The sequence below is a fragment of the Tursiops truncatus genome, chromosome 12, assembly GCF_011762595.2.
Source record: "Tursiops truncatus isolate mTurTru1 chromosome 12, mTurTru1.mat.Y, whole genome shotgun sequence".
In the NCBI taxonomy this organism is placed as follows: domain Eukaryota; kingdom Metazoa; phylum Chordata; class Mammalia; order Artiodactyla; family Delphinidae; genus Tursiops; species Tursiops truncatus.
In genome coordinates, this window is record NC_047045.1 from 81,782,842 (window position 1) to 81,796,189 (window position 13,348).

The 13,348-nt window shown below is 51.4% G+C and overlaps 1 protein-coding gene across 1 annotated transcript in view; it reads left to right on the forward strand.

Moving 5' to 3' along the window:
* The window catches only part of IGF2R (insulin like growth factor 2 receptor), a 109,861-nt gene that overhangs the window by 78,018 nt on the left and 18,495 nt on the right, over positions 1 to 13,348 (forward strand). Inside the window, exons 28-35 of the mRNA XM_033867936.2 lie at positions 31 to 161; positions 391 to 488; positions 6,161 to 6,297; positions 7,438 to 7,628; positions 9,009 to 9,135; positions 9,820 to 9,939; positions 10,236 to 10,492; positions 10,752 to 10,970. Coding sequence (XP_033723827.1) covers positions 31 to 161; positions 391 to 488; positions 6,161 to 6,297; positions 7,438 to 7,628; positions 9,009 to 9,135; positions 9,820 to 9,939; positions 10,236 to 10,492; positions 10,752 to 10,970 — 1,280 coding nt within the window. The remainder of the gene's footprint in view (positions 1 to 30; positions 162 to 390; positions 489 to 6,160; positions 6,298 to 7,437; positions 7,629 to 9,008; positions 9,136 to 9,819; positions 9,940 to 10,235; positions 10,493 to 10,751; positions 10,971 to 13,348) is intronic.

Sequence of the window (13,348 nt, forward strand, 5' to 3'; positions counted from 1 at the left end):
TCCTTGTTGAACTGGCTGCTTCTTGAGCAGGTCTCCTTACGCAGAAGCTGACCTATGAGAATGGGGTGTTGAAGATGAACTACACCGGTGGGGACACCTGCCATAAGGTGTACCGGCGCTCCACGACCATCATCTTCTACTGTGACCGCAGCACCCAGGCGGTGAGTGTGCTCAGCGCAGCAGGGGGCCGCTCTGCCCTCACCCATTTGCCTTTGTCTTTACAAAGTGAACCTGCTTTTACGTCTCATAAAACTTCCTGGTCACTGTGTTCACACCTTGATCAGTCTGTGTAGAGTGTAGTGAGCAGGCCCATCCCGTACCATTTGCATCCTTAAAGCGCCGACTACCTGACGTGTCCCGTTTCACGGACACGTCTCTCCACTTCCGCAGCCGGTGTTTCTCCAGGAGACTTCTGACTGCTCCTACTTGTTCGAGTGGCACACGCAGTATGCCTGCCCGCCCTTCAACCTGACCGAGTGCTCCTTCAAGTAAGTCGATGCGGGTGTTGACCCTGGGGCAGTCACGTTTACTTGATAATATCTTGCTTTAATAGTTAGTGGCCGGGGGCTTCCCTGGTGGCACAGTGGCTAAGGCTTCATGCTCCCAATGCAGGGGACCCTGGCCAGGGAACTAGATCCCTCATGCATGCTGTGAGTAAGAGTTCACATGCCACAACTAAGGAGCCCACATGCCACAACTAACATGCAGCAACTAAGACCCGGCACAACCAAATAAATAAATAAATATTAAAAAAAAAAAAAAGTTAGTGGCTGGGTGGGGGATGGGATTAGGTTAGTCAGGTGATTTCTCTAAGCCTTAGTTCCTGAATGTTAAACTGAGGAGTTGGATTAGGGTAACTGCTAAATCCTTCACGACTTTCATATTTTTTGATTACCTTGTGTTAAGGCACCTTGTGTTAAGTGACTGGAGTTGAAACAGGAAACCTTGTATGATTCATGGGTATGAGTGGATTGGAGTGACCAGGGTGTCCCCTGGCCTCTGCACCTCCCTGGATGCTGCCTGTGTTTGGTGAAAAGGACGTGGAGAGGGAGATGGTGGAGCTGCATGGTGGGGTGTGCGTGTGTGTGTGTGTGTGTGTGTGGAGAGAGCACCAGGGGGCGACACCCACCCTGCAGGTTCTCAGCTGCCATCACCGGTCCTTTGTCCTGTTTCCTGTGGCTCACGTAGGCTCCTGAAATGAGGTGGTTGGCAGCTCCTGAGATAAGGTGGAGGTCTTCACTGTGTGTGAATTTCATCAGCGTCACCCTCAGAACTGTTACAAAATACACATCTTGGGTTCCATCCCTGGAGATTTTGGTTTCACGGGTCTACACATTTCTGGATATTTAAGGGACATGCTGACGTTTCTGTTGCATGAGGACCCAGCCTGAAAAGAATCACTGAGTTACAGCATTCCATCCTGGGGAAAAATTAATCATTTCCCTGTTTCCTTCCAGTTTTTATCCTTAATTGAAGAATCAGTTAAAATGAAAGCTTATGCGTGTATATTGTATGAATTCATAAGTGTAGAAAACTGTGTCAGATGAAGTAAGCTTCCCCCACCTCAGCCTCATCCCACTTTTTACCGTGTCTTCTTGTAGTTCTGTCTGGAGCCTTGCATGACTCTACATGATCGATATACCTGTGCTTGTCAACCTCAAATGGTATCGGTCGACTCTGTCTTCAGACACCAGAAATGTAATTCTGGTCTCCTCTCCCCTCTCCCCTGCCCCGCGTTCATTAGTTCCATTTTTATTTCCTCTTCTGGCTGCCTTTAGAATACAGGATGATACACTCTAAGCTCTGTTTCTTGTTTCATCACCTTTAGACATCTCTTGACTTCCCGCTAAGTAAGATGAGGGCCTCGGATGCTGCCTGTCCCTCAGCCGCTCCTCCCACTGCCTCAATGCCAGCAGGCTGTCGCTGGTGCATTGCCAAGGTTTAGAACATGTGTCTCCTGCTGGGTAACTCTAATGGTCTTACCTGCTTTATTCAGAGGGTGGTTCTAAAGCATCAAAAACTAATAAGTGGCGTTTACAGTATTGTATAAACATATTTGCTGCAAAATCACACGGTCTGATTGGATCTGCAGAGAAATGACATCATCTTGTGTCTCTTAGCTTCCTCTTAACTGAAGGAAGGTAGGCTTAGTGTTTAGGTCAGAAGATTCCCATTTGTTCTATTTCATAAGTTGCTCCAAAAATCATTCCACATTTAGTTTGCTTAATACTTGGAACATAGCTACCTCGAATAGGTTTTAAATCTTGGCATTTTACGTAGTCTTTCTCTTTTATTGTTGACAGAATAATATGCCTTCCCATCGTATCTCAGACTGTCAGGGCTCTTCACGATGCTGTGTCTACGAATAATCACCGTTCTTCTTCGGGAAGGTCTCAGTTCGGATTTGGGCCGTGTGTTTTCTGCTCTTTGATCAGAGCTCATTTGGGGATCACTCCTGGCTTGGATCCCCTGCTTCTTGGATTTCACGCCCTTTGTCATGGCTTCCTTTTTCGTTTGGTTAGAGTGTATCCTCGTATTAGAGAGGTTGGATGGGAGAGAACCCACGCGTTGTCTGAAAATGCCCATAACTTGCTCTTAAATCTGATTGGCTGTAGTAGGATTACAGATTCAAATTAATTTCTCCTCAGTTTTGAAGGCATTGTCCCATTTCCTACAAGAACTGTGTATGTTTGGTGGAAAAGTTAATTGCTCATCTTCTGTTTTCGTGTTTTTACTCCGTTCTGGAATATTTTCTGAACTTGAGAAAATCAGCTATCCTTTGGAGATTTTTATTTGGAATTTCAAATAAGTCCTTCTAATCATCTCTGAGGATACTAATGATTTTTTTTTTGTTTCGTTTTAAAAAAATCTCACCATGCATTCCCTGAATTATAATTCATTTTCTTTTAATGGTTGCCTTAAACATGTATTTTTGATTTAATGGAAAGCTAAAGTTAGTAACTACACCCATCTCTCCAACAATAAAATAACGTAGAGTGTCGTAGCCCCAACGCTCTCTCCCCATCTCCATGGTATTGTGGTCGAGTGCTTTTGTTCTGACGTGTTTTCTTACCTCTTGAATAAGTCATTATTGTGATTTTTAAAAATATCCATTGGTTGCTTGACTATATAAATTTCTTCTTTTGAAGAGGAAAAGAAACGTCTCGATTTCTTTGGCTTACTTCTTCCTCTTTGCATTTTACCCCTTGCTTTTGACTCAATTCTCTTTCTTTAAGTATCTGTTTAGTATAATGCTATGCATAGTGCTGGTTTGCAAACTATTTGCTTCTGGTCTCTGATGGGGTGAAGAGCTGTGTCCCCTTGCACTAGGGACAGCGAAGGAACCAGTGTCCATTACTGGTTCATCTTGTGGCGCTGGCTCCTTCCATGGTTGCTGACTGGTCCTGGGTACAAATTTCACTGTGAGTCACACTGCTTGGTGGTTCGAACAGAGACTCTGTCGAGTTAAATACTGGTCTTTACTTGAAAAGGCTTAGTTTTATTGTCACTAGCTTGGTACAGAATTCCAGGTGAATACTTTTTTTGTGTGTGTCAGCACTTTGAAGGTAATCTGCCATCTTCCGGTGCTTAGTATTGCTGTTAGAGAATCTGCCCCCGTCCGTCCTGTTTTCATTCCTTTGTAGATAACCTACCTTTTCTGTATCTTTTCTCTCGTATTTGTTGTGCAGTCTCAGTCTGATTTGTTAGGTATGGCTTTGTTATTTATGTTGCTTGGAAGTTGATGCTTTCTAAGCTAAAGATGAATGTCTGTTACTCACTTACGAATATTTGCAATGATTGTATATTTGAAGGTTGCCTCTAACCTATTCTGTCTCTTTTTTTCTGGGACTTGTATTAATCATATCTTAGGCTTTCCTATTCTATCCACCATGTCTTCTATTTATTTATTTTTTTAATTTAAAAAAATTTATTTTTTTCATTTATTTATTTTTGGCTGTGTTGCGTCTTTGTTGCTGCATGCGAGCTTTTTCCAGTTGTGGAAGCGGGGGCTACTCTTCGTTGCGGTGCACGGGCTTTCCATTGCAGTGGCTTCTCTTGTTGCAGAGCATGGGCTCTAGGAATATGGACTCAGTAGTTGTGGCATGTGGGCTTAGTTGCTCCGTGGCATGTGGGATCTTCCTGGACCAGGGCTCGAACCCCTGTCCCCTGCATTGGCAGGCGGATTCTTAACCACCGTGCCACCAGGGAAGCCCTCACCATGTCTTTTAGATATCTTATTTATCTGTTTTTGGACTGTATTCTGTTTCCTTAGACCTATTTCCAACTTAGTGATACTCTTATCAGCTGATTTAATTTGCTGTTTTGACTGTTCCCCTTTTTTAATTTTCATGACTGTCCTTTTCATGCTAGGAGTTCTGTTTGGTACTCTTTCTGTTTTAAAACTTATTTTAGAAACAGTTTATTATTTTTTTTAACTTAAAAAAATTTTTAATTTATTTTGGCTGCGTCGGGTCTTAGCTGCGGCACATGGGATCATTGTTGTGGCATGCGGGCTTCTCTTCAGTTGTGGCGCTCTATAGTTGCAGCGTGCAGGCTTAGTTGCCCCACAGGGCATGTAGGATCTTAGTTCCCCAACCAGGGATGGAACCCACGTCCCCTGTATTGGAAGGTGGATTCTTAACCACTGGACCACCAGGGAAGTCCCTGTTGGTACTCTAATTCATCATTTCTTCCCTCCATTCTACCCCCCTTCTTTTATTATAGTTTCAATTTCTTCTTTTAGGTCTTTAACCATTTACAATAAGTTTCTATCAGATGGTCCATTATATGAAGTTCTTGAGGACCTGCTTTTGCAAATACCTGTGTCTCCCACATAGGCCGGTATCAATGCCAGCTCCATCCTTTCGCTCTCATCCCATTTATGGCCCATCAACTTTCAAAATATCTAGAGTTCTCTCTTGCGGAAGCACGTCCCTGCCCTGGTTCAGGCCGTCTTCATCTCGCCCCTGCATCGCTGCAGTGGCCCCTCAGGGGGCCCCTGACCCACGCTGGGCTAGTCCCGCACAGTGATTACCGTGGCCCCGTTAGACTGTAAGTCGGCCCAGGCTGTTGCTGTGCCCCTCGATGCGGTGAAGCCCGTCTCTGCTGGCTGGAGCGCTCCATGTGATGCTACGCTCAGCCCCTGCTGTGTCACTCCTCGTGTCTGCTCTGCTCCAGCCACATGGGGCTCCTTGCTCTCCTGTGAGTGCACCAGGCTCTCTGCACCTCAGGCCCTTTGCTCCCGCTGCTGCCTCTGCCTGTGTGTGCTGCGCTTTGCCGGGTCCCTGCGTGACTAGCTCTTCCGCGTTTTTCTGAGTTTATTCAGAGGTGGCCTCCTCAGGAAGGCCTTCTGCGGCCATTGTCTAAAATCTCATCTCCTCTTTCCCCTCCCAAACTTCATACCCACCTCCCTGCCTTTTTCCCTCTTCACTCTAATTGCCACCTGACGTCTGTACGTTTTACAGTATTACTTTGTGACTTCTGCAGACTTCATAAAATGGGCGATTTTTATCTCTCCTTCAACACAGTAGCCCCAGTTGGCATGTAGTTTTTGAATGAATGGGTGATTCGCAGTCAGTCCCCTCTGATGTGCTGAGGTTACCGCCTGGTGAAGTGGCACCTGTGGCTGTCCTCTGTCTCCACCTGGGTCTGGCGCCCTGCAGAGGGAGTGTTTGTCTTGCTTACCATTAACTCTGCACCTGGCGTAGGGCTGGCTCTCGGTGTCTGTCCCTACTTGGGGTTCATGCAGTAAGTAAACCGTTACCTGAGCAGGTCCACGTCAGCCTGGTTTATTTCAGTGACTGTTGGTGTCCTCCAGCTTGGACAGGGCTGCCCGGGCTGCCCTGGGCGCTGCGTGTCTTAGCTGTCTGTGTACCCTTGTCTTCTCACCGGCCTGCGCAGGACAGGTGCTTACTCTTAGCCTTTTTTGGTTAATACATAATTTTGTTGAGCTAAGGCTTGACATTTCCTGAACTCAAGCTGTGTTGCTGCTGGTTCCGCCTGGATCTGGGAGAGTCCAGTGTCGAGTTCTGTCCCTGGCAGGGTCTGATTCCCAGGGTGTCGGGAGTAGACTCTGCCTTTATACTGATCCTTTGCAGACGGAGCGCTAGACTCCGTTAGAATCCAGCCGAACCTCACCGTGGTGCTTTCTTTCCTTCAGAGACGGTGCTGGGAACACCTTCGATCTCTCATCCCTGTCGAGGTACAGTGACAACTGGGAAGCCGTCACGAGGACGGGAGCCACTGAGCACTACCTCATCAACGTGTGCAAGTCTCTGGCTCCGCAGGCCGGCTCGGGTGAGTGAGGTCTCTGGCGGAGGTGCTCATGGCTTGTAGTGAATTTATGGGTGAAGAGGAAGTAAGGACGGATTCTTCAATGGCGCATTGCTCTCTGACACATGAGTGGTTTTGCCAAGAAGCAGCAGGAGGAATTATCTGAGGGTCTTCATGACCCATCCCTGGCGTGGCCCAGGATAAATCAGTGCTGAAGGCTCTGTTGGGAGCGTTGTAACCATTGTTTGAACGTGGGGAGCTGGAGGGTAGGTAGAAAGAATCACCGTGGCAGGTAATTCTTAGCCAGGGCAGGAGATAGGAGGGTGGGAAATGGAGCTCTGGGTATGTGCCCTCTGTATTCATTGAGAGCAGAGTGGGTGGGGTCTTGTTAGGATGCACCCAGACCCTTGGTGCCGGTAACGAGGCTAGAACTCAGTTGCGGCCGTGCAACTGGGAGCAGCAGCCCACGGAGACCGTGGTGCCGCCCGCGGCCCCCTGGGATCCTGGGGACGAAACTTGTCCCGTTTTCTTGGAGTTCTATGCAGCCTCGCTGAGGCAGCCTCTTGTCTGGCTCAACTCAGAGTGGGCACTGCTGCTGTCTTTTTTTTTTTTTTTTTTTTTACAAAAAAACAAAAACCCAGAAAGTTATTTTTCTCCTGCATGGTTGAGGCCGTGGCCCACTTCCCCTCGCTTTGTATGCTGGCTAGATTGTGACGCCGAGCCTCTTATTAATCCACGAAGTGGGACCCGTTCTTTACCCAGCGCAGATGACTCAGACATTTCGGGGACTGGGAGATTGGCACAGTTCTTGGTGACTTCTTAAAGTAAGGTAGCACGTGAATAGAGGCCATTTAAAATGTTCCACGGGCGTAATCTAGGTGTTTCAGCTTCATCTCGTTTGGGGATCAGAAATAATTGAGGCTGTTCTGCCTTGAATTCTCCCCACACCTCATGCTCACCCCCAACCCATCTGTGGTAAAACGGCGTTTCATGGAGTGAGAACTCACGGTGTCACTGGCATCTGACTTAATGAGAGAAATCACTGATATTTTGAGGTAATTGTTAGAATCAACTGTGTCACGTGCCGGACGTTACGTCCCTTGTTAAGTCCTAGACTGGACAGGGGCTGACGGTCACTCTTAATTGTCTCTGCTTGTGCTGCAGAGCCGTGCCCTCCGGAGGCGGCCGTGTGTCTGCTGGGTGGCTCCAAGCCCGTGAACCTGGGCAGAGTGAGGGATGGCCCTCAGGGGAGCGAGGGCATGACTCTCCTGAGGTACGTTGATGGTGACCCGTGTCCGGACCAGATCCGGAAGAAGTCAACCACCATCCGCTTCTCGTGCAGCGAGAGCCAAGTCGTAAGTGACGCAGCTGTCTCGGCCCCAGTGCGAGTCCAGGGTCAGCGAGACTGATGTCTCACTTCCTGGGATATGAGTTGAAGAGCTCCGGGTGACCCAGCCTAACAAAGGGCGTGGGCGGCGCGGCTCGGGCCCGTGGTCCCGGGGTGTCCACCCTGGCAGTTCTTGTTCCAGAATTCGGTGGTTCTCTTGGGAGTCTGACTCAGATCCCTGAAGGCCGCAGAGAGAACTGGTGTTTGGTAACCTCCCTAAACGGGGCACCTGTTACCAGCACGAGCTCGGCCTGTCCTGCCAGATCGCCATGAGGTTAGAGAGAGGCGGCGTGAAGCGCCGGGCACTGTTTCTGGCATGTGGTTGGTGCGTGGTAACTGGGTTCTCGTCTCATCTCTGGATGGTTCCTTCCCTGACGGGTTGGTACATGCAGTGCAGCAGGTGGGGGCGGAATTAATGGTTTCTCTGGACTGTGTTTTCACCGCGGGAGCATCTCTGCCACGGAGATTAAGGTGCAGCCTGTGTGCTGTCTTGTAAGGTTCGGGAGTGAGGTCAGGCTGGCCCAGTGCACTCCATCCTCAGTGTCAGGACAGAGCACCACTGTCCAGCTGCGTGCGGCCAGCTGTGGCGGGAGGAGCCTGAGGTCTGCCCCCTTGACGGGGTGGCAGCTGAGGTTCCACCTCAGGAGGCTGTGCAGAGGCTGAGCCTGGACCCCTGTGCTGCTGGGGTCCGGACTCTTGGGCCCCCATAGACTAGCTCTGCTGTGTATCTGAGGAGAGAGGCTCACGGCAGAGCAAGACAGCTGCTTGGTCCGTGGAGGGCTCTGCACGCGGGTGCCGGGGGCTGGTTTATCTGGGAAGGAGGGCGCTGCTGCACGAATCTTACCCTTTTACCCTCGCCGTGTGGACGAGACACGTCTGAGAGGCAGGGAGCCTTAGCCCGGGTGGTGGAGGGGTTAGTTAGTTCATGACTAGTTCTCCCTGAGGGTCTTCCTGTTATGTCCATCATAACAGATGTCGGTTCTGTTTTTCAGGACTTTATCATTTATTTCCTCATTCGTGCCTCACAGTAGCCCTTTTGAGCATCCTTCGCCACCCTGTCCCCGACCCCACCTTAACAGCCTTAGCTGTAGGAAAACGTCCCTGCCCCCTGAGTGGATTTCCGGCTCTGTCTCACCCTGTGTGTGTCAAGCCCCCAGGGGTATCTCAGGAGCAAACCCTGACCCTTAGCTTCTCCCCAGTCTGCCCTCGTCCCGTGAAGACACCGAGACGGGTGTGTCACGGGCCTGTGGTGCGTCACAGGGGAGCTCCTGCTTGGCGCCAGTGGGCGCTGTTACCTGCGTCAGGCGCGCACCCTGTCAGCAGCTGTCTGCCCTTCGCTTGTTTCTAGAACTCCAGGCCCATGTTCCTCAGTGCCGTAGAGGACTGCGAGTACACCTTTTCCTGGCCTACGGCCGCTGCCTGCCCTGTGAAGAGCAACGTGCACGACGACTGCCAGGTCACCAACCCCTCCACAGGTGAGGGCCGCTGCCGGCCACCCGTCCCCACACCCTCAACACACACACGTGCACACATACACGTGCACACACAGGCGCATGCACGCGCGCACACACGTGGGCACACACGCACGTGCATACACATGCGCGTGTGCACGCAAGTGGTGAGAGACCCAGTGTGAGGCTACGGGGCAGCAGCATCATGTCCTGTGGGTGCGCGTTTGGCCTTTTCTGCTGGATCTGCCCGGTCCTGTTGACTTGTGGTTCTTCAGTGGAGAAGAGACTAAGCACCTCCCTGAAAGCCGTGCTCCCCGTAACTCCCGTTTCTGGGGTGCTGGTCCCAAGCTTTAGGCTGGCAGAGCTGGAGTCAGTCTTCCGTTCCTTTCAGAGTTGACGTGGGGCAACGAGGAAACCACAGGATCTCAGCTCTGGGGCCCGGAAAGGTTTGGGGCTGGGTCACTGGCAGCGGGAGGGATGCCGACGGGCCCTCCCAACCCCACTGGAATCGCCGTGGCCCAGGCGCAGGAGGACGCCCTGAGCTGCTGTCTCCTGGGTACTTTCTAGCTGTCAGGAAGGTTTTGGGGGCCGCGTCAGTGAAGGGGGGCAGTGACACGTGACAAGGAATCAGGAGGCCCGATGGCCGGCGGGATCTGTGTGTGAGCGCCGGTGATGGGTCACGGTGTCCCCATCCTTTCCCCCGAGCAGGACACCTGTTTGACCTGAGCTCTCTAAGCGGCAGGGCCGGGTACACTGCCGCCTACAGTGAGAAGGGGCTGGTCTACCTCAGCGTGTGCGGGGACAACGAGAACTGCGCCCCTGGTGTAGGTGAGTGTGTGTGGCCCGCCCTCCCGGCCCCGAGGTCGGCCTCGGCCTCCGCGTCCCTCCGGCGAAGAGGTCAGATGCCTTCCTTCATCGGCAGCAGTGGGCTGGTAGGGGTGTGGGGGCTTCGTGGCCACGTGACGGAATACTAGATGTGTAACGTTTGCTAAAACCACACGGGACCCTCCGGAGTGTTGGCTGTGAATTTCAAAGTCTGGTCCTGCAGAAAGTTCTCATGGGAAAGCGAGTGGTTTGAATCCGTCATTGCGTGCTTTCCGCTCTCCCTTCTGTGTCTGGGACAGGGGCCTGCTTCGGACAGACCAGGATCAGCGTGGGCAGGGCGAGCAAGAGGCTGAAGTACGTGGACCAGGTCTTACAGCTGGTGTACGAGGACGGCTCCCCCTGTCCCTCCAAGGCCGGCCTGAGCTACAAGAGCGTGCTCAGCTTCGTGTGCAGGCCCGAGGCGGGGCCCGCGGACAGGCCGGTGCTCATCTCCCTGGACAAGCGGACGTGCACGCTCTTCTTCTACTGGCACACGCCCCTGGCCTGCGAGCAGGTGGTGAGTCGGGCTGGGCACGTGCGGCACGGCCCCCCGGGCCTGCTCCACCTCTCCTGCGGCTCCCTCGGGCCCCCAGCCTGTCTCCCCCACTCCTGGGCCCCCAGTCGTATGTGGTTCCAAGTGCCCGACGTTAGGTAGCCAAGCGTTTGGGGCACTCTTCCACCCCTCGTGCTTTTTCGGTTCAGCTTCTATTGTCGTGGGTGCCTTGGTCAGGAACACGCACTGCACACACCAACGAGGCGTGTTTCCTGCTTGACAGACGGAATGTTCTGTGAGGAACGGCAGCTCCATCATCGACTTGTCCCCCCTCATCCACCGCACCGGGGGGTACGAAGCGTACGATGAGAGCGAGGACGACGCCTCTGACACCAGCCCTGACTTCTACATCAACATCTGCCAGCCGCTGAACCCCATGCACGGGGTGCCTTGTCCCGCCGGCACCGCTGTGTGCAAGGTTCCCATCGACGGCGCCCCCGTGGTGAGTAGGGAACCAAGGGCGGAGACCATCCTGCAAGATTTTTAACAACCTCCTTCATGCCGTGTTTTTGGCTTTCACTGGAGAGTTTTTAGGCAGAAAGAACGGGGAAATGAGCCAGGACCACGTGAGTCTGAGTCCACTAGGGGAGGCGGGCTGTAGGGAATTGTGCGTTGAGCTGTCGGCGGAGGAGGGTAGTCAGCAGTTACGGGAGACAACGTGGACGCACACGTGTAGACACACCATTTTGTATCAGGTCAGGAGGCTCAAGGGTGTCGATGGAACTTGCTTTCTTGGCTTACACGCGGGTCTTGTGTCATTGAAACGCTTGTGAAGTGCAGGCAGGTTCTTTGGTAAATGAGTTGTAATTAAGGGTATAAGCTGCTTTGCTAATAGCCAGGTATTCTGCCTTCCGTTATAGATTTGGAACTCTAAACCTTGTCTCCATGAGTTGTATTCACGGTTTGTCAGATTCTTGGTATGTTTTATTTGAAATGCATCTCAAAAGTGGTGTGTTTCTCTGCATTCTTTAAACAGTGAGTCCTGTCATAAGGTATCTAGATGTCCTTTTAAAAAATGGATGTTGGCTGTGGTGTTGGTGGGGAGAGATGTTGGGAGGGGTGGGGAAGTTGGCCGTGTTACGAACTTGACAGAGGCGTAGCTACGTGACAAGTGCAGGGCCTGGAGCAACCAGATGTTGGCAGGAAGTGCTGTGGTGTCAGCCTTTCTAGTGGTGCAGGGGGAAGCCTTGGTGTGAACCACTTGCTTACAGATCCAGTCTGCTTTTCCCATCTGGCTACCTTTTCTCAGATTTAAAAAAACGCAGGAAGTTCTCTAATTAGAGAACTAATTAGAGTGTTGTGTCATTGTGGACCTAACATGCCCCACAGTGGTGAACAAAGCACGTTGTGGCTTCATTCACACACACATACTCAATACACACATACTCATCTCACACACACTCATCACATGCACTCGTCACACACTCGTCACCCACACACTCACACGATCATCACATGCACACACAGTCATCACACACACTCATCACACTCATCACACATGCATCTCACACCACGCACTCATCACACGCACACTCATCACACACAGTCGCCACACTCATCTCAGTCATCTCACACACGCACACATCGCGCACACATCGTGCACACATCACACACATTTCGTCACACGCAGTCATCACACAGTCATCACACAGTCATCACACACACTCATCTCACACAATCACACTCATCACGCGCTTATCACACACACACATCACACACACTCATCACACCTCACACTTTGTCACATGCATTCATCACACCTCATCTCACACTCATCTCACACACATCACACTCATCGCAAACTCATCGCACTCATCACATGCACATTCATCACATGCACACTCATCACACACACTCATCACACACTCATCACATGCATCTCACACCACGCACACATCACACGCACACTCATCACACACAGTCACCACACTCATCTCAGTCATCTCACACACTCACACATCGCGCACACATCGCGCACACATCACACATCTCGTCACGCATTCATCACACAGTCATCACACACTGTCATCACACTCATCACACACATCTCACACAATCACACTCATCACACGCTTATCACACGCACACATCACGCACACTTATCACACACCTCCCACTTTGTCACACGCATTCATCACACACCCTCATCTCACCCTCATCTCACACACACCACACTCATCGCAAACTCATCACACGCACACTCATCACATGCACTCATCACACACTCACACACGCACACTCATCACACACACGTACATACACACTGTTCCTGGCCGGGCACTTCCCTTTCACTTGCGTGTTCATTTGCTCGAAAACACTTGCTGAGCAGCCAGTGTGTGCCAGGGGCTGTGCGAAGCCGCAGAAGACGGCGGGGGGGTGAGTAAGCTTGTGCTCAGTGCCCCCTGAGGCCACACCGTGGGCACCACCGAGGAAGCAGCTGTCCCGGCGCAGTGCTGGGCAGGAGGAGACGGGCATCGTTCGGGCAGCCACGTGGGCTCCTGCTTCCCACCAGCCGGAGCCAGAGACTGTGCAGCCACCCCGGCGTAACTGGGGAGAGAAATTCCTGTTGCCTGGAATCGTCAAAAATTGACCCTGAGTAGAAGTAGAACCATTGTTATTAATGTAGGACCGAAACAGATAACCACTCTGGCAAACTGAGGTTTCTTTGTGGTGCCTTCCTGTCAGGACGTTTCAAGTGAGCTGCTGTTGACCCAGTGTCTTTAGGTGCTACTCATCTTTGAAACAGATGGCATGTAATTTTTGCAATTCTCTGCTAGCCGTTTCTCCACTAACTTGGGGAAAAATTACTTTTCTGAAACA